Source organism: Choloepus didactylus, chromosome 6 (genome assembly GCF_015220235.1).
Source record: "Choloepus didactylus isolate mChoDid1 chromosome 6, mChoDid1.pri, whole genome shotgun sequence".
In the NCBI taxonomy this organism is placed as follows: Eukaryota; Metazoa; Chordata; class Mammalia; order Pilosa; family Megalonychidae; genus Choloepus; species Choloepus didactylus.
Window position 1 is genome coordinate 93,479,167 of NC_051312.1, and position 26,627 is coordinate 93,505,793.

The following is a 26,627-nucleotide window of genomic DNA, read 5'->3' on the forward strand; positions in this document are numbered from 1 at the left end:
CCTGGCGATCTGGCCCCTTGCCTACTTGAACAGTTCTGTTTCCCAAGGACTGTCTTCTGTCCTGCCCAGGTCTGCCAAGCTACCTGCAGGTCACCTTGGTGCCTTTACCTCAGTGCACCCTCTGCCTGGAATGCTGCCCTTCAAGCCTTTCTCCTTCTCAAGACTCAGTCAAGGTTTGGCCTCCCCTTGAAAGCCTCCCCAGATCTCTTCTCCCCTGGGCAGAATTGGCTCATGGTTCCTTTGTGCCCCATTGTCTCTACCCTTCCTTCTTTAGTACATCTTTGACCCTTTAGGGGACTTCGATGTTTACCACTGAGTTGAAATTTCCAGGTTTGGTGGGGGTGGGAGTGGGGGGACCTCAGGCTGGTTTCTGTTCCATTCTGTTCCACCAGGTGCACTTGTACGGCGTTCTTGGCCCACCCTCTGCCTCAGGGCCCTAAGAATGTTCTGGAATGCTGAAAGTTCATCTGCACTGGGTAAGCAGCACAAAATGAAAATGCATGACCTCGTATTTAAAAATTATTAAGAATTTCAAGATGGTGACAGCAGAGCACTAACCAAGCACCCGGCTGTCAGGTGTTGAACAGCCATCAGGTGACTGGGGGGAAAATGGAGGCTTACATGCTAATGGTTTCTTCACATTGATGGCACCACCCAGTGGTCACCTGCCACACTTCCCCAACCCTCCAGTCTGCCGTGCAGAAAAATATGGATGTGATCACATAAGACAGTAAGAATCCCCTGTCCTGCATCTGAATGCTTATTTATGAATGCTACTGTCCCAGATGTCAGAGATAAAGTGGTAAGGAAAACAGGTGGGGACCTGCCTTTCATTGGCTTACTACATGAGATTATTGTGTTCTGTTCTGTTGGATGCATTCCTCGCTGGCCAAGGGTCAACCAGGCTTTATTTACTAGGTGTCCACTATGAACTCGGAAATGAGACCACAGCTGCAGATGCTGTCAGGCTCCACCAACCCCCTCAGGTTCCTTTCCCGTGTTTGCACACACCACAGCTGGGTGCATTCATTCTCAACAGCCAACATCTGGGACTCTTTGTCTCAAGCTGGTTGCTTAACAGCTGGTTGGCTTCTGTGTCTGAAGCCCTTCACATCAGAAGTTCCCTTGTGCCTCAACTTTAGGATAGAAGAGAAATAGCCTAGAATTTGGAGTTAGATAAATCTGGATTTAAATTCTGATTCTATCACTTAAAAGCACAAACCACAAACATCTCCAAGCTTCATACATCTCATTTGCAAAATAGGAGGTAGTAACACCTACCATTTCATGCAGAAGGCTGGATCCAGAGCCTATGTCTATTGCTTTTTTGCTGAACTCTCCCCACTGATCCACACTGCTTGTTCTCAGAAGCATCTGATAAGAAGAGATCAGGGGCAGATGCTGGGCCTCACAATTGGGGCACTCACCCAGTGGGGAGGGTCCCCATGTTGTGAGACACAAGTGAGCTCCTCCTGAGTGATCCATGGTCTCTGGCAGCATTAACCTAAGCAAGAAATGAAGGGGAGAACCAGGGAGACCCTGGAAAGCTCCCAGATCACAGAACCACCAGAATGTATTCATTCATCATTCATTCAACGCATACTTATGAAGGCTTACTGTGCTAGGTGCCAGGGATACAGTGGAAGGAAAACAGGTGGAGTCCTGCCCTCTGTTAGCTTCATAAGGAGATTCTTGCGTTCTGTTCTCTTGGATGCATCTTTCCTTCATTAGGCAATGGTCAATCAGCTTTTCCAGGTTTCCACTATGAGCCAGGAAATGAGACTGTGAAAATGCTGTCAGGCTCTACCAACCTCCTCAGATTCCTTTCCCATGTTCCTGTGCACCACAGCTGCAGTCACTCAGTCCCAACAGCCAACACCTGGAACTCTTTGCAGGTGGGCTGTGCCCAGGCTGCGGAGGGTCCCTTTATCTGGGTGCACAGAGAGCCAGAAGCGCCTGGGAAAGGACATCCCCAGGGTCGGCCCTTAACCAGTGACTGACAGGTGCAGAGGTGTAAATACTCCAGTCCCCTGGCCCTGGCGGGGACACTCTACGGTGTGACTTAGATTGTTTCCACAGCTCTCCAGAGCATTGAGCCAAAGTTTCTCTCCTAGGACTGGCCCTCTTTCCTTTCCTTTTCTTCTCCCTTTCCTTTATCTACCTGTTTTGCCTGGGATACTTCCTAATCAATTACTTTCATACAAATTCTTTTCTTAGGATCATCTTATAGGAAACTCCTTTCCCCACCCAGAAAGAGAAAGGAAAGGGAGGTAGCAATTGTTCCCATTCTTCATGCATTCTACATGCAGTGTGTAAGAAGTAAGTCATTATGAATACTAAAGCACTGATTTTGCAAATTAATAACTTTTGTTATAAGTTAGAGTGCACTCAAAAATAGCTCTGTAAAATTATCAGTCTTCCTCACTTGCATTCTGATAGGTTTTGTGAGTGATGAAGAAGAAGGAGGCATTTCTGCTGGCTGGGATTTGTATATAACTTACCCCTGTATTATACGAAATCTTGGTATACCGTGGGAATGGGTCCTACATGTAAATATCAAACACTGTGTGTTTTATTGTGTGAAAAGGAGTGAGACATAATGGGTTGGAGGCCTGGGAATTTTGGCTTCATGCCAAAGGAATAGGGCTTGGGGGACTCGGCTCCCCCAAATCCATGTGAACAGTGTGCATTCATCCCATTAGAAATGTCTTCCCCTCTCGTCTAATCCCATTTCCCCAAACCCAGCTCATCCAGGAAATTTTCTCAGATTCCTTCCTTCTCCCTACCCAGCCCACACTGAGCTCTCCTTCCTTGGCACCGTGGAAAGTGCTTATTGTTTGAGCCACTTTCTTAGCACTTGGTTATACAACCCTCTCTTCCCCCAAGCTAGCTGGAGTCTCTGAGTTTCTGGCCCAGATCACAGGCTGATGAGGCAAGTTGCACATTTGGAGCCTTGCCACGGCAGGATGTGTGGGCTGGAGCTGGTCCTGCTGTCAGAGAATCATGGCCTTGGGCAGGAGGTGAGTTTAAGTCCCCAGAGCTTGGCTCCTCCCACAACCAAACCTTGATCAGTAGAGTGTGGACATGGGGCATCTGCCCAGCTTACCTGTCGTGCCTGGAGCCTTGCCTTGCTGTATGCCCCTCTAGCCCTTCTGCCTACTTCCCCTCAGGGTTTGATTCAGACCCTTGGGCATTGATGGGGTTCTGTTTCCAATGGCCCTAACAGTAAGAGTCCCTACACTATTTCATTTGCATTCTTACACACTGTCCTGCCTGGAGCCCCTGGCTGTGCTGCCCTGCTACTGCTATCATTCTGGAAATTCCCCATTCCCTAGACTGAGATTGAGCTTGAGTTTATGGTGCCTCTTGGATCCAGAGACTTGGCCTCTGGCCACCTCTCTGCAGGGCCAAACCTGGAAGATTTCTGCCCTCCTTCACTAGACTTTGAGCTCTGGCAAGCTTGGGCACTGGGACATACAGAGTAATGATTCATAGCACATGCTCCTTGGTGTGACAGAGTCTGTTTCCTGAATCTTCCTAGAGTCCCTGATTGGGTGGTGATATTTATGAACAAAGGGTCCTGTCTTACATCTTTAGGTTTCCTAAGGCTGCTTGGGATAGCTTAACATTAAATGTTTGCTGATTAATTGTGATTCCTCCTCCAGGCTTACTCAAGAGCTTAGCTATGACAGTCATTCATTTGACCATCCATTATTTTTCCATCCATCCTCCCTCCCACCCTCCATCCATCCATTCATCCATCCACTCAGTCATATAATAAATATCTGTATCTGAAAGAGTGACTCCATTTGCTCTTTTCTTGTCTCACAGACTAGGAAAGAGGTTGTTACTCTAAGAATGTTGATAGACATCAGAAGGAATTTCAAAGCTGCCTCTGAATATTGATATTTGTCTTTGCAAGATGTCCCGACACGTGCCAACGTGTGCTAACGAATATACTTTGGACTTCTGAAAGCATAAAGAATGTATTTGCAATTCCTGCTTCCCAGGAGACCTTGAAAGGGGCCTGGCATGGGAGTGGAGGCTGCCCACCCTGGGGTTATTCCAGACGTATTTATTCAGAATTGAGGAAATAAATGCTTGGGATTTTTGTTCTGATAGATTGTCTGATGGAGAACAGGGATGGACCTCAGTGGGGGTGGAACTTCCAAAGGGCTGGAGAGTGACTTCCACCTTGGAGGTTGGAAGGAGAAACTCCCACAGACTTTCAGTTTGAGGACTGGAACAAGTTCAGAGTGAGGCGTGATGAAGTGGAATGTCCCTGTAAGAGGTTTAACTTCTTAGACACATTTCCCTTGGATATGGGAAAAGGCATATTATCCCACAGTGTTAAAATCCTTTCTCTCATATGTTATAATTATCTCCATGGCCTCTGATGGCTCAGGAAAGTCTGCATCACCCAAACAACTTTGACGGTTGTGATTACAGAGGGAGGTGAGGAGCTGGGGCACACTGGGAGGCAGACAAACCTAGTCCCCATCCCTTCTTCCTTTCCAGAGGCTTTGTGGCAGCTATAGCAGCTTTGCCAGGAGAGCAGCTGAGGGAGGTGGAACACTCAGTTCAGAGGAGGGGTGGCATCCACTCAGAAGGGGACAGGAGACAACCCCTTTCTTTCTCAGATACACCTTGAGGCCAAGGGAAAGCTGACTTGAGGATGCTCCATGGCCAAGCACTGCTTTGGGCTCTGGAGATATGGGGAGATTAGATACAGTCTCTGTTGGCCTTGAGGAGCTCACACTCATGAATAGTCCCATCTTGAAAAGGGCCTGGCACATGGTAGATGCTCAGTGAATGCCTTCTGAGAGAGGAATGAACAGTGAGAGGGTTTGGGGCGTGAAGAGCGAGTGGGATTTTCCAAGCGTGAAGGTCTGTGGATATCTTTGGGGGCTGATGCCTGCTCTCATGCAGCCTATGGCAGTGTCTGTGGGAGAAAGAAAGGAGGGACAGTAGCAGAAAAGGTCCTGGGACACCTACTCTACTCGCTGGAAATTCTAGATTAGGTACGACGAAGGGCATCTTAGATGCTGTGCTGGGTAGTTTAGTCTGTGCATAGCATAAAGGCCAATGTAGTTGACAGTAGTTCTCAAAGTGTGTGATGGGGCATCAGCATCACCTGGGAACCTTCTAGAACTGCAAATTCTGAGCCCTCCCCCCACCCAGAAATTCTGGGGGTGGGTCCCAGCAATCTGTGTTTTAACAAATTCTCCAGGTGATTCTGATGCAAGCCAAAATCTGAGACCCACTGGTGTAGTGGAAGAGCACTAGACTTTGGAAGGAAGGCAGGTGGGGCGAGGAAAGAGAAGTTAAAGGCGGAAAATGTACATTGGGTGAAGGCCTGTGTGGTTTTGAGCTATGGGCTTCATGACATACCCTCTCATTTAAGGTACCCTCAGTAGGAACCGGGAGAGGTCGGAATCATCACATCCTTGCTACGGATGGAAGGGGTTAAATGACTTGCCTTAGGTAAGACAGTAAGTGCTAGAACCAGACTATGCACCCAATTTGACCTGACTCCAAAAGCTGTTTTTTTTTTTTTTTTTAACCACTGCAGCTGCTACCTGAGTGCCACAGCAGCCCGATGGCGTGGGCAGCAGTGCCCAAGGAGCCCTGCCCTGCTGCACAGAAGGGGCCGGAGCCTGACGCTCCTTCCCAAGGGTTGGGTGGTGGGCCAGCCCTGAGGCTACCTGGAGGGAGATGAGGCCTCCTGCTCTTATTCCTGTCCCCTAAGGACAGTTATTTGAATTTTCATAAGGCTTGCCATTCACATCAGGGAGCTGGGCTTGGCAAATGTGCTTTCCTAAGCCACCAGCTGTCATCCCTGACTCCTAGAGCTAAAAGGTTAAATTTGAAGTTAAGTGTAAAAAGCAGGGTGAAAAATTACCTGTATGTTGTGATTACAACTACCTTAGGTTAAAAGAAAAAAAAAAAAAAGACCCATTGAGAATACGCAAAAGGGGAAAAAAGCAGTGCTAAATGGTTGAGTTGGGGCGGCGGTACTATCTGATTTTCTTCCTTTGTTTTTTTATGTTTTGTTAGGTGATTACAATGATTTCTGTGATGAATATGTAGTTGCTTATTTTTAAAGGTGCACCCAGTAGAACGCAGTGGCGCCGTGGGCAGCTGTGTGTGCCTAGTGACGAGCACAGCCTCTCTGTTCAGGGCAGTGTCGGGCTTGCCTGCCCCTTGGAGTCAGTTCCTGGGCCATCAAGGGAAGAAACCGGACACTGCCTGGCGGAGCGGATGTCAGGCAGCCTTGATGTTCATCTCAATCAGTTGTGAGGTGAAGTCCCAGGGCTTTCGTGGCCCCTAAAAAATCCCTCTTCATGACACCGTGCATTGGCCGACTGAGGAGGGACTTTGGGACCCAGGACTGAGTCTCCTTGCAGGGCATCCTGATAAGAGACACCACCCAGACGCGCCACCTCCATGGAAGGGCTCGGGGCTGCCACAGGCGATAGGAAGCCCCTTGGCTTACTCTCCAAACAAAGGCCACCCAACACCTTTAAACACAAAATATTCTTTTATTTGTCAACGAAGGCTACACGGGATCACTTCTGGTTTTGTTTTTATGCCTCCCCCCCTTTTTTTCTAGAAGGTATCTACATCTGCATTTATTTACAGCCTTGTCAGTATTTACACAGTCAAGAATACAGTGTTAGAAACACAAGTGCTGAGAAAAAAAACTTCTCAAAATTAGTTCCAGACGTCAGGAAAACTATTTCCGCATGGTAAGGCCAGAGTCTCCAGTGTCGGTCGTCCAGAGGCAGCTTGGCCCAGAGTCATGGTGCCGAAGCTGCGGGTTCAGAAGTCCTCAAGAACAAGAGGCAGCTTTGGAAGGGTGGGATTCTGGTGCTGGGTGAATCCAGGGCTGCTGGGGCACTGCTGGGCCCCTGGGCTCCGCGTCTGCGTGGGCAGCTGAGCCTGCCCGAGGGTTAGTTCTTCCTTGGCGGTTTGCCCTCAGAGTAAATCACATTTTCTTGGGGACCAGGAGGTCACCCAGGATTATGCCTTTGGCATTCCAAAGGGGGTATGAAACACAACGCTGGCCGTCACCCAGGCCTCCCCCACTCTCCCCGTCCAATCACATGCACACTCGTAATGAAACCGAAGAGTTTAACCACTATCTGGGGCAGTCAGGTAAACGAGGCTGGTTTTGAGAATGTAAAGGTTGGAGAGGATAAAGTTTCTCTCTATCACCTGAGCAATGAGTCTGTAAAATGATTTTGCTGTTTTTTGGAAGGTTAAATGAAAAGGCCTTGAACTACAAAGTTCTTTTTTTTTTTTTTTCCTTTTTCCTTTAATTCTCTCCCCTCCAATAAAATATGGAGAAGTGTATAAACCTAGCTGGGAATTACGAGCCTCAAATGGAGGGCTCCAAAGAAAAGGAGAGACAGGGTTCTTTCTGCAATCCCTCAGGCAGGGGTGTCCCCAGCTCTGGAGCAGAGACCACCTCCTGGGCTTAGTGGCTGCTGTGAGGAACGGGGAACAAACTCAACTTTAGCCTTCAGGTGTTCAGACCCCAAAGCCCTCCAGACCCTGCGGAGGCCTAGCACACTCATTTCTCCTGGGCACAAAGCTCAGTGTCACTGCCTTCACCAGGAGTTACCACAAATACAATGCCGGGAATTGTAGAACCACATTCTAAGGTTTCACGTTAGAAGTCTTGTCTTGCCTAATGGAACTCCCTGCCATCTATAAAGGTGACACTTAAAAGTCACAGCTGTAAAGGTCCTTTTTTTTAAACAATTCTGATTCCTTGTTATGTGTCCATATAAACACTGCCAGGTTTTACTCACCTCCTTTGCCTTGCTGTGACCTTCTGCTCCCAACCCTACCCTACTCTAATTATCTACAAGTACACCCTCTGGCCACTCTCAACCTCCATTCAGTTTTCTAGGGGTTGTTTCAAATCCTCCATCCCTAAGTAGTAATCAGGCACTGGTCTGGTCCTTGGGTTAATTCTCAGCCAAACAATTTGGAGAGAGAAGCATCAGGGCTGACAGAGCCGTAACTTACCATGGCTCTCCTCCTCGTCCCCGCTTCCTCTTGTCACAGCTCCACCCTCCAATGAGATCTGGCTGGAGTGTGGGTAAAAAGGAAATCACATCCTACCAAAAATAAAGTTGGGGAATCACTGAAGTCCTATTTAAGGTGATGGCAGAGGGTCTGGGGATGAGGGCCTGACTGGTACCTGTGGAGGATGAGGGAGAAGGCAGGATCTCTTCTAAAGTAACCTTTCTCTGGGGTCAGGAGCTAACCCTCTGCAGAATGTCATAAACTTGGGCCTGGGAGGGAGTGCTTGTAGCTCCAACAAATGGACAAATTTGGGTTAGTTTGTGTCCAAAAGGGTAGGTGCCAGCAGGATGGGATTTGGTGCCCAGAGGCCACTAAGCCAGGTCCTGGAACTCTGGTTCATGCCTTCAGAATCACCCTTGCTGTGGGACTGGGGCTGCTGATCTCATCAGGGGTAAAGACTGAGAGGAGAGGCACAAACTGGCCTTCCAGTCTGAATGGAGACTGACTCAAAAGAGCCAAGGCTGGAAGCTGTGTCTCTAGTAGCGAAGAACCTAGGTATGAAACTGAGGCCCCTAATGCTGCCTTTGCCACCTGAGATCCTTTCTTTGGTGGGGACTGGGGTGGGTTTGGCTTTGGAGGAGGGACAGAGAGGATGGGGAGCTGCAGGGAAATGGTTCCTCTGGCCCTCATCGCTGTCTCTGACATCCAGTTAGATGTCCTCAGTGGGTCTTGACTGGTGTCAGGCAACCAGGCGATGGGCAGGAAAGCTTTGCTCATGGACCCCTGATAATCGCGAGTACATTTTGAGAGGCATAGTCTCTTTTGGATAAAGAACTTGTGTTCTTCAGACCACACTTTTTTCCATCCCATCCAAGAATGATCCTGCCAGATGGGAGCCCCCCTGGCCAGCCCATGCCACGCATAGTGTGCCTGGGAAGCACCGTATTTGACTCAGCGGAGCTCTGGATCCAGAGGCAATGGGCAACCAGCGGACAAACAGGCTGAGACACACTGTCGCGGCAGTATGACTTTTTTGGAAACAGGAAGAGCACTTAGCGAAACACATCCTCTAATCCCAATGGGATAGGTAAGGCGAAACCTCTCCCTGAGCAGCTTTGACACCTCCTTCTGCCACGCAGAACCCAGACTACATGCTGCTCTGATTCTTATGCAGTAGGAGACCTTCTTGGTTTCATTAACTTGTGTAATATTCTGAAGACTCTGTAAGTAAGGCTATAAAGGTGCCATGAGCTTATCAGTCCAACAAGGTTTCCATGGGGAATAGTTCAGACTAAGAATTCATTTTCCACACTTAATGTAAATGTAACCCATAAAAGTCCCAGTTTCTAAGAAGCCTAGCTCAAAATGAAGCATTTGGCTTCCCCTCCTATCTCCCAGAGCCTCCTGTGAGTGGTAATGACAATGGTTATTAGACAGATGAACCAGGAATGGAATCTTGAGCAAGGAGCTCCTAGCTCTTGCTGCTGCTCTCCCCTCCCGTCCACGCTTTCCTTGGCCTGTTGGCTGTTGTCTCTCCCTGGACATACTCTCCTTGTGAGGGGAGGGCTCAACCCTCTTCCTGATAACCTCAGGCTCAGGTCTTCCCAGGAATAATCCGAGCTTGGCAGCTGGATTCATGGGCACCACAGGAACCACCACCAATCCTGGTAGGGTTGCACGACCGAGACAGGCACTCCAAAATTAGCTCTTTCCTCCTTTCTCCTTATCTTTCTTTAAAAACCTGGTAGGGCTGCTCTAGAGGGGAAGCTGTCTTAGAATTCCACAGAATGAATTTCCTGAAAGCCTGTCCTGCCGAGTTCTAGCCCTGCATTTAGCTCATGTATATGGGCAGCAGAGGAGACTTCAGGAGCTAGTTAGAAGGATGCTTGGCTCATACTTTCCTCTATTTGGCTTTTTCTAAGCATCTTTCTAGAATCAAAGTCCACCAAGCACTTCTCTTTACACTCCTACTTCTCACTGGTGGCAGCTGAGCTGTAGAGGGAAGACACCCAAGGTCATGGGGAGAGGGTGTCACCTAGGAAGACAGGCTGGCACCCTTGCCACCACTGCCATCCCTTTGCTGTGGGTGGCCTTCCCTCACTGGTCATGGTGCCCACATTGAGGGCTTGCTGTGCAGTGCTGGTTCTCACATCTGACTATGGGAGATAGGAGGAGATCATCAATAAGGAACACCATGGTAAGAGCAACCGACAACAGCCATCCTGTAGAGGGTGGGGCTCTCAGCACCAGGATGTTATGTCAGCAGATTGGGGGAAAGGACCTGGGAGACACTTTCTTCATCCCAGCATGGGGACGGCACTGACAACTACATGGGATGTGCAAAAGGGGTAGGGGGCTTCATTTAGCATCAAAATATAAAGCTGGGACAGGAGTTTGAAACATCCTGAAAAAGGTGCTGAATGACATCATGAAATTCTATGGAGCAAGATGAAGCCATCTGTGGTTCTCTGGAGGCACAGAACACAGTGAATAAAAAGTCACATTCCTTCTGCAGGAGCTAGCCAAAGATCCTCAGGTTCTACAGACCCTCTGCCCAGGCCCCCTGGGAAGGGTTTTTTCACTGGCCTACTACCCTCTGCACCCATCACTCCTGCCCAACCCCCATTGGAGAAGAAATTGTTGCACATGAGACAAGTTAGCACAGACACTCGTGTCTCACATCACACCAAGTACCTAGGGACAGACAAGGACACACTCCTGGAGATGTGTCTCTGCGAGGAGAAACGTACCCCAAACAACAAGGAAAAATCCTCAAGATAAAAGGGAACAAAAGACAATTAAGTTTTCATTGTGATCACACTAAGAAAAAAAATACCTTCTGTTCTTTGCAAAAAATGTGTGAAGGCCAAATTTGTGTTCTTCGTTTCTTTAAAAAAGGATGTTGCATGAGTTACAATGCAACCAGTATTTTTTTGTTTTCTGCACTTGTTAAAAAAAGGATTTTTTTTTTTTGTTTTTCTGTTTTTGTTATTTTTTGTTATCTTTTTTTTTTTTTTTAGTACAACACAGTCAGTTACGCGGCCACAAAAGAGTAGCTGTCTTTGGCAAGAAGTCCAGGCCTTGGCCCTCTCTGTCACCTTCGGCCCATCTCGCTCTGTCTCATGAAGTGGATGTTGTTGGCGCTGTCTGACAGTTCTGGGTACTGCTCGACGGAGATCACAAAGAAGCCATCGTAGCCTTGCACCCGCCCTGTATTCAGCACCTGCTGCTTCTCCCCCTCTGTCCAGGACCGCAGGCCTTCCTCCCCTTCCCGCAGTCTCTGCTGCTCACGGGCCCAAGCCTGGCGTACGGCTCGCTGCCGGGCCAGCTCTAGCACCCGTGCCTTCTCCTCGTCCAATGTCGTCCCGTAGCGGGTGTTCAAGCACAGTGCCCCATACTGGAGCTGGATGTCTGTGTAGCGTCTAGTCCTGCCATTAAGCATTGTGTTGATCTGGGACACGGTGACGTTGACCCCATTCTCCAGGGTCCGCCGCCCCCCACTGAGGCCTAGGATGGCCAGGTCGCCTTCTGAAGGCCCTGGCTTCACAAAGTAGTGGGTGTCCACTCCGTCGATGGTGAAGTGCAGGTTCTCTAGGTATTGGGCATTGTTCAAGATGGCAGCAACCCTCCGCCCATCCTCGCTGGCCACGCTGATGATGTCTGTGGTCACGTGGCCATCCTTCAAGGCAAACTTGACCCCCTTGCCGAAGACTGAGCCACTGGATCCAAACTTCTTCATCTCTAGGGCCTGTTGACAGCTGGTGATAGTGGAGCCATAGAGCTGGTCAAAGCGTTCTAGGGTGACGAAGGCCTTGAGCTGCTTCTGTACTTCACACTGCACCCCGAGGATAGACTGATGGGGGGAGGAGAGTGAGAGAGAGAAAGTAAGACGAAGAAAAAAAAATGCAGAAGCCTGGAGAATCAGCTTAACTAACAGAACATGTATTTATTAACCTGTAGCACTACCCTCCTGCCAATTACCATAACATCCAGACTTCCTTCATCCATCCATTCACCCATGCTTCTATTCAGAAACTGTTAAGGAAGCATCTGTTCTGTACCAGGTTCTGTTCTGGGATGTGGAGACACAAATATGAATTTGACATCATCCCTGCTCTTGAGAAACTTATAGTCTGGTGGGGAAGGACAGATATGAGAACAAATAACAATCAAATGTGGTAACTAGTAGTCTAAGAGAGGTAATAATGACTATGGCTAACAGTTCTTGCTCTCTGAGCTAAACAATTGGCATTCATTATCTTATTTGATCTTCACAATAACTTTATATAGCAAGTACTATTACTATTCTGATTTTACCTTTAAGGCAACTAAAGCTCAGAGAGATTGTAACTGGCCCATGGTCATACAGCTAGTAAGTGTTCAACTCGAACCCAATTATTTCCTAGAGTTTTGTGAAAGCTGGAGTGCTCAGCTTCAAGGATTACTAAAGTAAGGATCAAATAAGGCTCAGAAGAATCTCAGTCTGAAGGTGGAGGAGAGAGGTGGAGAAGGTGGGGTACAAGGACAGGCTCATGGTTAAGCTGGGACCTGAAGGATGAAGGGGGCGATGTTAGATGAAGGGTTGGCAAAAAATGCACTCTTGGCAAAAAAGGTATAGTAAGACAAAAAGTAATGATCTATATAAGCCCTTTTACCTTGCTTTATTACTCTTCATGGTGGTTAGAAATGGTTCTCGAGGAGAGTCTCTTGCTCACAGTGCTTCCTTGGGGCTATTCAGGCACCCCTGCTCTTGGTTGTTTTGAAGGACAAACTGGGCCCTCCCAGCTTTGTATAATATATGCATGTCCCTCCCATGGCTGAGGGAGCTTGGGAACTCATGGTCAGAAAGGCCCCCAGGGCCTTATCAGCAACTCAGAGAAAGGGCTTTAGAAACAGACACATCGGCTTCTCATGGAAATTAAGTCTTCTTTATAATTAATAGAACCCTGTCTGTGAACAATTATTTCCTAGAGTTTCGCAAAAGCTGGAGTGCTCAACAGCAAAGATCTCCGATGCTTGCCAAGGGCAGAAATCAATAATTCATTGACAGGCAAGGTTGGCAAACAGGCAGTCAGAGACTGGGGCTCTGAGGAGTGCAGAAGAGAACCTGGTGGGGAGGGGAGGAGGACGAGCTGAGGCTGCTGGAAGTGGCCCTGGGGACAGCAAACACTGTGGGCATCTGGGCACAGCCTGGAGGGATAGTGGGAATTGCAGGGGGGCCTAATGGGAAGGGCTGGGGCAGCAGAGGATGGCAGAAAGAGGATGGGCTTTGCAGCCAGACACACTCAGGTTCTCATTGCCTTTTCTTTTGCTACTTTCCAGCTGAGCGACCTTGGGCAAGTTTCTTTCTGAATACTGTTTTCCTCATCTGTAAAATGGGAAAAGATACCTATCTCACAGGGATGCTTATTTGCTCCTTTCAGCCATTTGTTTTTTCAACAAAAGTTTTCCATGCCCCTACTATGTGCTAGGCTGTATGCTGGATACTAAAAAACAAAACAAACAAAAAAAACCCAGTACTTGTCCTCATGGGGCTTATAGTCTAGTGGAGATATAGGAAACAGGAATCAAAATATAGTAAGATAAATGCTTTGCAAGAGAAAATATAGGGTGCCACCAGAGCACAGAAGTCAGAATCACATCCTCTGGAGCCTGGAGGAAGGAGTCGGCTAAGCTGAGGCCAAAAGGAACCAAATTGATTAGAGGACTGAATAAGAAATCTGGATGCAAAAAAGTTCCCAACACCAGCAGTAAGACATCTGACCACCCTGCTTTCCTCTTCAGTCTGCTGTGTCCTGTACTGGGATCCCCTTAAAGGTCTGTTTTGCCTGATTCTTTCCTGCATCCACTGGCCACAGCACAGGGCCTGGCATAGAGTCAGCTCCTAGTACAGAATTCATGAATGTGGAAGGGAACAAATGAGCAAATGAATTCATAAGGTCAGAGGGTAGGAACGGATTGTTTTTAAGGACCTTTCAAGCTATAAAAGTCTGAGTCTTTGAAATCGGGTCATAAAAGGAAGGGAAGAGAAATTAATGTTTATTGAGCACCTACAATGTGCCAGGCACTGCACATCAGAAGGATGATAAACGACAGACAGATCTGGGCCTGAATCCCAGCTCTACCCCTTCCTTGCTATGTGGCATTGGGAAAGCCTCAGACATTAAATCTGTAAAATAAGGATAACAATGCCACAGAACACTTGTGAGTTAACTTATGTAGAATAACTCACAAAGGCCAGGTATATTGAAAGTGCTCAGAAAATGTCACATTTGTATTTTAGAACACAACTTCTCTCTTTGCACTTTTGTTCTGGGTGGTGACAAAGGCTCATTATTTTTGTGGAACTGCAAACTCAGCGTAATATACACAAATCTTTAATGCAGTTTGTGAGGGTCTCTGTGCTGTTACAGCTGGGTCCCCAGTGGCTTGTGCAGTGCTGGGGTTACTAAGTATCTGTTGAACAGTCTCTGGCAGGCACAGTGGAGGCCCTGCATTGGTTTCTGTCCATTACTGCCCCAAGCTTTCTTGAAAAGCTGGTTGGACCCACTCCTGTAATGTCTGAATAGCCCATGGGTGGGCAGCCATGTGCAGGAATTACCTTGCTGTTGTCCCACTCCTGAGTTTTCATCTGCGTGTGGATGAGCTCGTAGGATGGTTCCATGGCATCTGTGTCTGGCTTGGGATAGCCAGGGATCACATTGTGCAGCTGGAATCCAAAGGTGAGCAGCCAGCTGTTGACATCTGGGTGGAGAGAGCAGAAACATCCCTGTGAAGTAGGCAGACGTCAGGAGTGACTGATCCCAATGCAGCAGCCTAGAGTTCAGCTGCAGGTGGGAGAGCAAGCGTGGAGCCCTGCTGGGAGGAGTGTCAAGTGACACAACCACTTTGGAAACCTGTTTTGTGATATTAAAGCCGACCTTACTCCTGGGACCCAGCAATCCCCCTCCTAGGGAAATATGCGAGAGAGATGAAGCTTAAGTAAAACCTGGGTTTGCAAACTTCCCTTTCTACCCTCATCCACCCCCAGGACCTACAGTTTCGTACTCAGGGCCAGCTGTTGACAGATGAAGATTTTCCCACCATGACCCCCAAAAACAATAGGAAACACAGAGGGATAAAGCAGCCAAACCTAAAGGAAAGCTTTTAATGATCGGGTTTTGGAGAAAATGTTCACTTAAGAAACAAAACTTCCCTCTCCTCTCTCTACTTCCTTTGCACAGCTTAGAGCCTCAGGGTCAAAGTGCCACTGGGTATGGAAATGGTCTATACTAGAGATCTAAGCGGGTTCCCCCCATCCTACCTTTCATTTACTGACATTCTAAGCAAGTCAGTTAACCTCTCTGTGCCTTCATTTTCCAGTCTGTAAATTGGGCTTGAGAATCTAGCCCCAAAGGTATCTCCACAACATTTCTTGGGGGTTATTAATTATTATAAACTATTAGGTATAGGGATTTGGTAGGATTTTGCAATTTCAAGGAGCAGCATTTTTCTCAATAAAGAATGGAATCAGGAAGCCAAGACATAAGAGAAAGAAAGAGGGTCACACGTGTACCAGCAGTTCCTTGGCTGAGTGTTTTTGATGTGCCCAGTACTGCGTTCATAGGGAAGTAAAAACCGGGGTAACACGTGGACCCTCACCTTGAGCACTCAGGCCTGGGGAGGGGAGGGGAGGGGAGTGCAGGGAATGTTCAGGTATATAGGAAGCAGCTAGCATGGCTGAGAGAGAATGAGAAAGGAAAGTTGTGGTGAAGCAGGAAGAGCCTGGAATGGCAGGTATGAGTTGATTTGGGGCCTATAGGAGACAGACAGTCTGTATCCAGCATGGCTCACCTTTCCTTGGGAAGGGGCAGGTGAAGATGCCAAAGCAATTGTGGACCAAAGACTCAGAATCCAAAGTCTGGGGCAGGCAGGATCAGAGCCTGGCCTCAGAGCCAACCAGGCATCCAGGCCTGCCTCTGAGTTCTTTCCAAAGGAGACAGACCCCTGGTCAGAGAAACCCTGTTTAGGTTCCAGGCAGAGGCTGAATGCCTTTTCAGTTTCCTCTACCCCACTCAGGCCCTGAGCCCATACCAGTGGCTGGTGTGGTTGTGGGGTCAGTAGCAGTTGTCAGCAAGTCCCATGTTGCCCTCACATTCAAAAACCTCATGCCTGCCTTCTAATGTGTGTTTTTGTTTTGTTTTGGAAGTCCTGGGGCCTCTCTCCTGGGTGTGCAACCTGGAGGCCCTAAGATGCAGTGGTGGTAAAAATGAAAGCTTGGACACCTAGGTTCTACTACTACCTTCAGCCTTACGAGGCAAGATCATGTCAGGGCAAGAACATGGTAGATGAGGCAAGACACACCCAGGTCCAAACTCTGACTCCCTAACTTACTGTGTGAATGTGGACAATTTACTTAACCCCCGAGGTTCAGTTTCCTTATCTGCAAATTGAGGATAGAAATGGCTATTATCACCAAGTCATGAAGAATAGCCATTTATTGGGCAGTTATTGTATAGCAAGAGCTATTCTAGGTGTGTTACATAAATTATTGGACTTGATAATATTTTAGTGTCCAACTCAGTTCCTGGCTCTTGGAAGGTTTTCTCTACCTCCTCCAACCCATGCCTCTGTGTCCCTGGAGCTCCGTTTGTAACATGAGGGGCCTGAACCAATTTTTTTCCAAAGTCCCTTTCCTCATCGAGTTTTTAAGTCTCGATTCCATGAGTCTTGGCATTTAGTTCTTTGGGAAATTAAAACAAACAGAACAGAAAGAAAAAAATAAAAAACAAAACCTACAAAATCATTTTACTTGAGGCTGAGAACTTGCATCTGAATTTATGGTTACAAAGGAAAGCTTCCCTTAGGAACACTGCAAACTCCCAGGAAACCACGGCTCTGAAAAGAGGACTGGGCCTTAATTACAAGTGATGGAAGGTGGGAAACTTCCCAATTATGCCTTTAGGAAAAACGCTAAAATTTTTTATTCATTGGTTTTTCTACAGTGTTTTTCTGAAGAGTTGGGAATTTTACTCCGCCTTCTTATGACATCAGAAGTAGACTTTTCCCTTAAATTAAAAAGCTCTTCTTTATTCATCCTTCCCAGACTTCAGTGCTGTTGCCTGGGACAGTAATGAAACCCAAGCAATAATAATCACTTTCACACATGCACAGCTCTGCACTTAACAAGGGTATTTAAATCCAAGAATGAGGATTTTGGAGTTAGAGCAGGGTTCTAATCCCAATTCTGCCACTTCTTGGTGGACATGTTACTTTACTCTCTGAACCGCATTTCCTCCTCTGTCAATGGGGGTCAACAATTCCTATCTTACAGGCTTCAAGTGAAGATTAAATGCAATAATGTGCACGATACATCCATAGGGGATATATTTTTTGGCTGCCTTCTCAGCACCCCATTCTGCTGTCCCAGCTGGAGTATCCATATAATTTTAGGGAAGTTGACTCCATTAAAGTTCTCAGAAATGAATCATGTGAGCTAGAGTAAATCAATCTGTGCATTTTATTTTCCCAGCCACAGTTATTTGTTCAGGGTTTGTCAAGTGGGGGAAGATTTAGTATGATTCAGTTGTATCTTGGTTTCTTAATTCAGAGATTGCCAATCTTTTCCAATCTGCTAAAAAGTTGACTGTTTATATGAAATCTCCCCTTGTCTACCAGGGTTTTGCAAACCCTGGGATATGACCCACCATGTACTCAAATCTATTTGGGAGATTATGACCACCATTTTTACTGAAATGGAATAGGCTATAATAGACTAGATAATATAAAAGTGCTTTACACTTAAGCACCATTTTGCAAAATTTTTGTTTTATTGTTTTACAGCAATGTAAAATTTTTTCTTATGGTTGGTCTCAGTCAAATAAATTTGAGAAAAGCCGTCTTGGATTGTGAGCTCTGTGAAGGTGGCGCTATGCCCAACTCACTTCTGGATCCTTAGCATAGGTCTGGCACAGAGTAGGTAGGAATTGGAAAATGGAACCCAAACAGAACATGTCAGGGGCCTCTTATGTGGTTGCTTTGCTAAAAACTGGATTTGGATGCATGACTGTATGAATGTAGCTAAAGTGTTCTGGAGTCAGACAGACCCTGGGTTAGAGTCCCAGCTTCTGGGACTACAGCTCTAACTCTGGGCAAATCACTTCACTGTTCAGAACCTTAATTTTCTCATATGTAGAATGGGGATAACGATAGTGTCCTCACAGCATTGTTGCAAAGTTTAAAGGAGATATACCTACTACGTGTCTAGCATGCTGCCAGCACAGAGCAGTTACTCAACCTTGTTGGTGCCATTCTGGAAGGAGGCCATACATATATAGTGGTGTAAAGAGAAAAGGTGGGGGAGGGAGCAGTAATTTTCCTGGCAGGCCACAACACCTTTTTTTTTTTTGATAGGAAAGTATATTTTCTATTGCACTTTTTTTTTCCAGCTACAGTAACCTGCCAAGAATTCTCAAAGTAAACTCATTGGAGGCAGGAGTTGTGCTTAATGCAGATAGATGTAATGGAATATCATCTCAGTCTGTCAAGTTTCTCTAGAGCTAGCAGCCAAGTTGAGCACGGTGAATGCTGTGAAAGATTTCTGGAATAGTCATGTTTCCCAATAGAATCATCACACTTGCCTTGTACCTTGTTCTACCTTCTCCCTCCATTCCTGCGATGCCTAATCTCAAAATGTCCATGTAGAATTCTTCCCTGAAGAGGAATCTTTCCCTGAAAGAGGAATCCACAGGGCCACCAAATTTGGGGACTAAGAAGCCATGTCCCTAAGGGGCATTCATGTAAGGTATACATGTTGCCCTCGTTCTCCTTGGAATGTTATTAGTTCTAATAGCTATTTTTAAATCCTAAAGGATTTTCTATGTGTATAATTATGTTGTCTGTGAATTAAAAAGTTTTTACTTCTTCCTTTCCAATCTAGATGCTTTTGATTTCTTTTGCTAACCTTACTGCACTGATGAGGACCTCCATTACAATAACAAATAGAAGTGGTGAGAGTGGAGAGCTTTGCCCAGTTCCTGATCTTGGGGGGGGGGGGCGGGCGGTGTGTGCCAGTTTGGATATATTATATCCCCCAGAAAAAGCTATGTTCTTTGATGTAATCTTGTGGGGGTGGGTGTATTAGTGTTGATAAGGTTTGAACCATTGGATTAGGCTGTTTCCATGGAGATGTGACCCACCCAAGTGTAGGTGATAACTGATAAGTTAATTTGCTGGAGGTGTGGCCCCACCCCTTCATTTTGGGCCTTGCTTAGTTTACTAGAGCTCTATATAAGAACTCAGACAGAAGGAGCTTGCTACTGCTGCTTACAGAGACATTTTGAAGATGGCTGTTGAAAGCTAACAATGACCTTTTGGAGAATGCCATTTTGAAACGCAACCTGGGAGCAAGCAGACACCAGCCATGTGCCTTCCCAGCTAACAGAGGTTTTCCAGATGCCAATGGCCTTTCTCCAGTGAAGGCACCCTATTGCTGATACCCACTTTGATAATAATATAGTCATTCCAGCTTTCTCTTCATTAGTGTTTGTAGGGTATATATTTCTCTATCCTTTGAGATTTGACCTATCTGCATTTTTATACTTAAAGTGGGTTTCTTATAGACAGTTGGGTCTGGCTTTGGCATGTAGTATGATGATCTCTGCCTTTTAATTGTTATATTTAGAACATTTACTGTTAATGTAATTATCTATATGGCTGCATTTAAATCTAATGTCATTTGTTTTCTATTTGTCCCATCTCTTCTTTATTCCTTTTCCCCTTCTTTTCCTGCCATCTTTGGATTGAGTCTTTTTAAGCATTTCATTTTTATTTCCACTATTTTATTTTCCTATTAGCTATGCCCTTGTTTTTGTCTTTTTTGGTGGTTGCTTTAGAGTTTACAATATGCATATTTAACTTATCACAGTCTTCTAACTTCTATTTACAGATCAGGAAACTGGAACTCATGGCAGTTAGGTAATTTTTGTAACATCACATAGCTTAGAAATGGTGGATCCATTATTCCACCCAGTTCTGCCTATCTCCAAAGTCTGTGAATTTTCCACTACATCAACCCAAATTAACGAATTGAATCTTTCTTAGCCATACCTTATCCTCAGTTACCTGGAACTCATAGTCAGCTGAATCCCTGAGTCAGAAATTCCCAAAGTGCATTCCAAGGGATGCATTCAGTGAGATATAAGGGTTTTATGGCAAAGAAAGGATTTCATGGGCAAATAAGTTTGAGAAATATTGGGTAAATATATTACAAGTTTTCTCTTTACTATAGGACATTTCATAGCCTTTCATAAGCTAAAATATATTATGAAAATTTAAGAATAGTGGTTATCCTGTTTTTCCAGGGCATTATGAAAATTTAAGAATAGTGGTTACCCAGTTTTTCCAGGGCATTTCTCTGAACTACTGTTTCTTCAAATATTCTTTGACAAATGCTACTTTAAGAGAAAGTCAATGTTTCCTGTTACCTCATATCAGCTTTCTCAAGGAAGACTAAGTCTTTTCAGATTCTCAGAACAATCTAGTGGGTCCTGCCCTCTGAATGAGCCCGATGCTCACCTGTCATGAAGCACTTGATGTCCTGAGAGTTGCTGATAGGATTGTTGTTTTTAAACATATAGAGATTAAAAGGCATGATGTTGCTGCTACTAAGGTGCTTCCACAACTCATGGTCTGGACTAGTCCAGCGTCCAGCCAACACATCATAATCCCTTCGGCCCATGTGGACAAGCTTGGTGAGTGGATCATAGAGGCCACCATGGTAGCCAATGACGATCTGGAAGTTGGGGTTGGTGTCCATGTAGATCTCCCCATAGGCCGTGTATAGGATCTGCTTGATCATCAAGCCCGTTCCACTGAAGACAGCAAGGGGTGTCCCAATGTTGTCACAAGCTATGTAAAACTCATCACCACTGCTCAGTTCCATGGCAAAGAGGTGTCCTTGCAGGTCATAGTAGAGGGAAGTGATCTCAGAGCTTGAGTGGTTGTAGAGATGGGTGACCTTGGTGGGGTTGGTTAGATCTGCGTAGAAGAACTGCAGATGGTGGCTGTGGCTACTCTTGCTGGACACCCGCCGTCCTAGGCCATCGTAGCAGTACCTGACACTCCAGCCACTTGCCCTGTTGTAGGCCTTGATGAGTAGACCAGCTGAGTTGTACTCAAAGACGTCACTGCCTCGCTGCCTCAGGAAGCCATCCTCATCCATCTTGTATTGTACATCACCCAGCCTAGTGATACGGTCACGGAGGTCATACCGTAGTGGGGTGAGGCGTGCACTGTTTCCAGGGCTCAGTAAGTGCAAATTCCCATTGAGGTCATAGCTATAGCGCCAGAGTGGCTTGTCATTGATGGAGACTGTCTGCAGCTGGCCATCAGCATCATACTCATAGGAGTAGCGGGTGGTATTGGCGTAGGGTCCCACCTTTAGCTCCTTCTTTACTACTCGCCCCATGTTATCATACTGGACAGTCATCCAATACATGAGCGAACGGAAAATCTCATATTGCACTTCCTTCATCCGGCCATAGGCATCAAAATGCTTGGTGTGGGTCATGACTGCTGTAGTAATGATCTGGTTAATGTCATAGTAAATGACACCAAACTTCCCAAACTGCTCTGTCTTGCCTGACACATCATCGTAGCGATAGAGATCAATGGGCAGTGGGGTCTCATTGATCACGGCCTGCATGCTGGTCACCCGGAAACTGTTGTCATAGTTGTAGTCAAAACGAGCATTGACCATGCCTTCTTCGGTGAAGCGGAAGATCTGCCGGTCAATCAGGGGCCCAATTTGGCGGTAGCGGATGGTGCAGGTGAAGCCCTCATTCTGCAGGTTGATGGTCTTTAGCATGCCTGCTGTTTCATCATAGGTGAAGCTCACCTTGGTGGTGTCATACAGCAACTCTGCCAGTTTTGACAACTTGCCATACTTGTATATCACCCTGCGGCCAGTGCCCAAGTAGAAGGTGTGGAGGAGGTGCCCATCCTCAGTGAAATCCTGGATGACTGAGGCATTGCCCTCGGGGGGCTGGTAGATGTTCCTGTAGTAGCCCACTGAGCGAATGGTCTCTAGTGTCTGCCGGGCCACATTGGGCATTGTCACAGAAGAGAGGCGGTCGTTTTTGTCGAACTCAAAGATGTACTGCCTCTGGCTGTGTAGGAGCAGCACCATGGACTGGAGGGAAAGGGAAACAGATGAGAGGAGAATGGTGAGGAAGAAGAGTAGGCCTATATACCTAAGGCTTAAACGAAAGAAATGAAAGTCCAAGGAAACTGGTGGTTCTCCTAAATTATGCCCAATCCAGAGCTTTCCAACTGGTGTACCATGGGATACTGGAAATGGGTTACAAAAGGGTTAAGATAAGGATTTCTCTCAGTCTTTAGGCAAATTTCTTTCTATGGCAAGCAGCCTTGTCTGCTAACTCCATTGTGTAATACAAAATTATCATATTCTATGTGTGACAGGTGTGAGAAAGGTTTGATGCACTGGCATCAAATATCTGCAACAGCCTCCCTACTGGTTTCCTTGTTCCAGACTCCTTCTCAAATCCATCTTGCCAATGAAGCAAGAATGATTTCCCTAAAACACAGTCTGACAATGTCTACTGCCTGCTAAAAAACTTCTGTTGACTCCCTGTGGCCTACAGGATATAGAGCATCTCTGAGAAGGACATTTCAGGCTTTGTACAGTTGTTTATGTAATAACAGGTTATAGGTCCATTTTGAGGTGGGGTGGGTTGCGATAATAATGGGAAAGCCTGGGTTCTACAATGGACTCATAGTATGGCATTGGGAAAGTTCTTCCTTCTTCTGGGTTTGGTTTTTAAGAATGTTGGATGACCTCTAGGTTCTCTCTCTTAGAACTACCAGAGAACATTGCTCTTTGAGATGCTCACCCAGCACAGGGTTGGGGAGACTAACCACAGGGAAAGCAAAGCCTGAGTCCTGGACAGGTGACCAGAAGCAGGAAACAAAGCAGGATCCAGGTACCAGGGGCATGAGGTGTGGATCCCATCTCAGGGAAAAGGTAGAGGCATCAGGCCTCTGGCCTTGTTGACTCAAAGCCACCATTTTCTCATATTTAGGGCCAACTTTTGATTTCAGGTCCTCTGCTTCCTAGCCAATTGGATGAATCCAAAGGGATTTTTCATGCATTCCACCCCAAGCACTCAAAGCTCAAGATAAAGCATCTCCTGCGTAAATCCTGATCCCTAGGCTTCTGCTTCATTCTCCACAACCAGCTCTCACCATGTGTCTTAGACCTGAAGCAGACCCCTGCCCTGGGTCTGATCCTGGGTCCTGCTCTGTAAATCCAATTAGAGTTTGAGCCTAGTTCCAGCTCCAGTCTATCAGGCAGGATTTTCACATTGTCCTGCTCCAGGACCCCTACCCACCACACCATCACCATGATCCATCCAGATGCCTCTTGGGGTTCCTTGCCCCTATGTGACAGATTTTCCTGAACATTTCCTTTTGGAGACCACATGGGTCAAATCTATCCTGTCAAGGTAAGCAGGCTGGGCCTGACCATGGATTGAGCACCAGTGACTGGCCTTCTATATGGCAAGGCCAGTGACAGAGGGAGACAGACACCTGCCTTCTCTAAGTATGTGTAGCTCCATGTCTTCCCATCAGCAAAGATCCTGGATGTTATGTGACCCGCCTGGTCGTATTCCATTCTTTCAGACATGATGCCCCTTTGGATGCCGGCAATGTGGCCCCCCGAGGAATACGTCACATTGACTCCATTCAGCCTGCTGCTGGGTGACCAGAGGCTGGGCCGTCCTGCCTGATCATATAGGATCCGTAGGGTGAACTTGCGGTGGTCATCATAGATCTTCTCTGTGCGTGTCACGCGGTCAAAGTCCAGCGACAAGAGGTTTCGGTTGTGAACCTAGAGAAGAGATATGAAGAAAAGAGAAAAGTGATCTGCGGGCCTTGAGAACTTTGGTGTGATGGCCAACCTGGGTCTCAACTGTGCTGAGAGTCTCCTGGGTACAGGAACACATGGGTTTGAGTCCTGGTTCTGTCACTTGTCAGCTTTGTGACATTTTACAATCTGTAAAATGGGATAGTAACACCAACTGCATAGGGCTGCCATAAGGACAAAGACAATGAAGATACTGAGCAAACAGTAGGTATTACAGAAAATGATCCATCTCATTTTCTAATGTGAGTCATCTAATGAGGACATATAGAAAAAGGCAGGCCCTACTTGGCTTTCTCCTAAAGAGGGAGACCCCAAGTAGGTCCAGAAAATAAACTTCTGATGCCACTCTATTAGGTGCCACACTGCTGGTGTTTGACATAGATGATCTCATCTAGGTTTGAGGAGATCAGAGCTCAGGGAGGTGAAGGGACTAGATGCCATGACTGGTGAGCAACTGAGCCTGGATTTGACCCTCACCACTGCAACATGCCAGCAAATGCTCAGTGGTCCTCTGAGCGAGTCCTGCCCTTTTTGGGGATCTGGACTTCCCATTACCTCTGGGGTGTTTTCTACTCCTTGCCACAATAAGGGTTTCTTGGTCCTCTCATTCAGCCCTAAGGCATATTCTGAGCCCTTTAAAGTGGTGGCCCTGGGCAGTGTTATTTGAGAGTGTGACAACTTCTCTGGCTGAGGGCTGACTGGGGACACAGTCTTAGCTTTTGAACATTTTGCTCCTGCCTCCAGGATAAGAAGCCCCTTGTCTGAGCTCCACTTGAGTTGCTAGGTCAGTAGCTGATGCCGTTTCCTTTCAGAGTCAGAAATAAAGGGGTCTCATAGGAGTAGCAATAAATCAGGGTTTTTCATATTTTAACAAAGAAATATACTTCTAGGGTCTGTTTTTGCATTTGAATCCACTTCTTAGGCACTGGCTGCTCCTGCAACACTTCCAGGTACTCTGAAGCCAAAATGCTGGTTCCTTCTAATTAGTCCCTGACCTTATAGGATACATGGGTATATTTTCTGCCCCTTCCTTTAGTCACTGGTTAAGTTTGACAAGTAGTAAGGCAGGTCCAAGAGGAAAGCAGATAATTTAGATCACGTGATGCAAAATCCCATATGTGGATTAAGGTAATTAAAAACTCCTCTAGGACTCTGTGTGGTAAAAAATAGCCCAGGTCTAGGAATTAAGGCCAGGATTCTAGCCTCTCTTGATGACCAACTTTCTGTTTGACCTTTGGCAAGTCTCTTCCTCTCTCTGAGTCTCAATTTCTTCCTCTAACAAACAACAATTATACCTATCCCAGGGTTGTTGTAAGGATTGAAGAAAGTGTGAATTACCTAGTGTAGTGCTGTGCATATAGAAGGATCTAAATAAATGGTTGCAGTTATTTCCATTAAATGACAGCGAATGATCACGGCCATTCTCAGTGGAAGTAGAGACATGTGTGTCTCCCCCTTCTCCCCATACAAATTATAAAGCCCTGAAAATAAAGATTTATAATGACAATGCTGAGATGACTTTAGCTGTGAATGGCCTGGTTATAATAAGGTTGCCTTCCCTAGGGTAATCAAACACAATTGCAGAAGCAAAAACAGTGTGGCAGGCAATTCCCATGAAAAATCAGAGGCGTTGGAGACTGAAGCTACACTTTCAATGATGGGAACCTTCTCAAAGAATCTCTTTGGAAGGTCCCTCTATAACTGCCCCATGCCCAAACATGGTGCCACCCATCCCCAAGGGTGGTGCCACCCAGCTAGCAGCCCCTTTCATTCCCTCAAGGACCCAGAGTGAAGGCGAACTATACCTCAGTGGCAAAATTAATAAAATTGAATTAAGCAGATCACCAGGGAACCACCTAATGCTTTCTGTGCTTGGCAGTGGTGGCAACTGGAATATTTTATACCTTTATTAAAAAAGTTCCCAGTTGTAAAAAATGAGCTCCATTATGAGGAGGCACACCCAGCTAATATTCTAATTCCACATGCTGGCACTGTGGGTGGCCATTTATTTCCGGAGGATGTAGAGATGCAGCCACCCGACTGCAGCACCATTAATCTGAGACTGGGAGAGGGACCAATTAAAGCCTGGGGAACGTTTGGTCCAGGTCACACGGCAGAGAGGAAATCCTAATAGCACTAATCACTGCCGTTTATTGAGCACCTGGGCTCTACCAGCACTGGGCTAGGTGCTTTGAATATATTATCTTGTTTCTGCAGAGGAATGCAAGGCTCAGAGAAATTGAGTTGCTCAACTCCACACAGTCCAGGCAGGAATTGAACCCAGGTCAAGCTTTCCATTTAGCACACTGACCCGATATGCAGGAAGGGCTGGTTGAGAATTCAAACGGGGGCTCAGTGAGGCCATAGATAGTGGCAGGCTACAGAGAACAACAGCAATGAGGCCTTCCTCAGGGTGCTAGAGGGAGGCTGTTTCCCACATTAAATAGGTACAAAAATTCTTGGCTGAATTCTATTGTGGGAACAAAGAAGGTCTGGTTTTCGGGTTCTAGCTGTGATATTGGATATGTCACTTAACATTTTGGTATCTGCTGTGGGTAATGAACTCAGAGGCAGGGTGCCTAATATCTAGTCTTTACCAACACCTAGCTGTGTGACTCTGGAAAAATCACTTACCCTCTCTGGCCCTTGTTTACCTCACGTATAG

General features: G+C 46.5%; 1 protein-coding gene across 1 annotated transcript in view; it reads right to left on the minus strand.

The window, feature by feature from the left end:
• Window positions 1–7,250: 7,250 nt before the first annotated feature.
• Window positions 7,251–26,627, minus strand: part of TENM4 (teneurin transmembrane protein 4) — a 771,745-nt gene continuing 752,368 nt past the window's right edge. Inside the window, exons 30-33 of the mRNA XM_037840847.1 lie at window positions 23,630–23,926; window positions 20,593–22,207; window positions 14,639–14,781; window positions 7,251–11,890 (exon numbers count right to left, since the gene is read on the minus strand). Of these exons, the coding sequence (XP_037696775.1) occupies window positions 11,132–11,890; window positions 14,639–14,781; window positions 20,593–22,207; window positions 23,630–23,926 (2,814 nt within the window). The 3' untranslated portion in view covers window positions 7,251–11,131. The remainder of the gene's footprint in view (window positions 11,891–14,638; window positions 14,782–20,592; window positions 22,208–23,629; window positions 23,927–26,627) is intronic.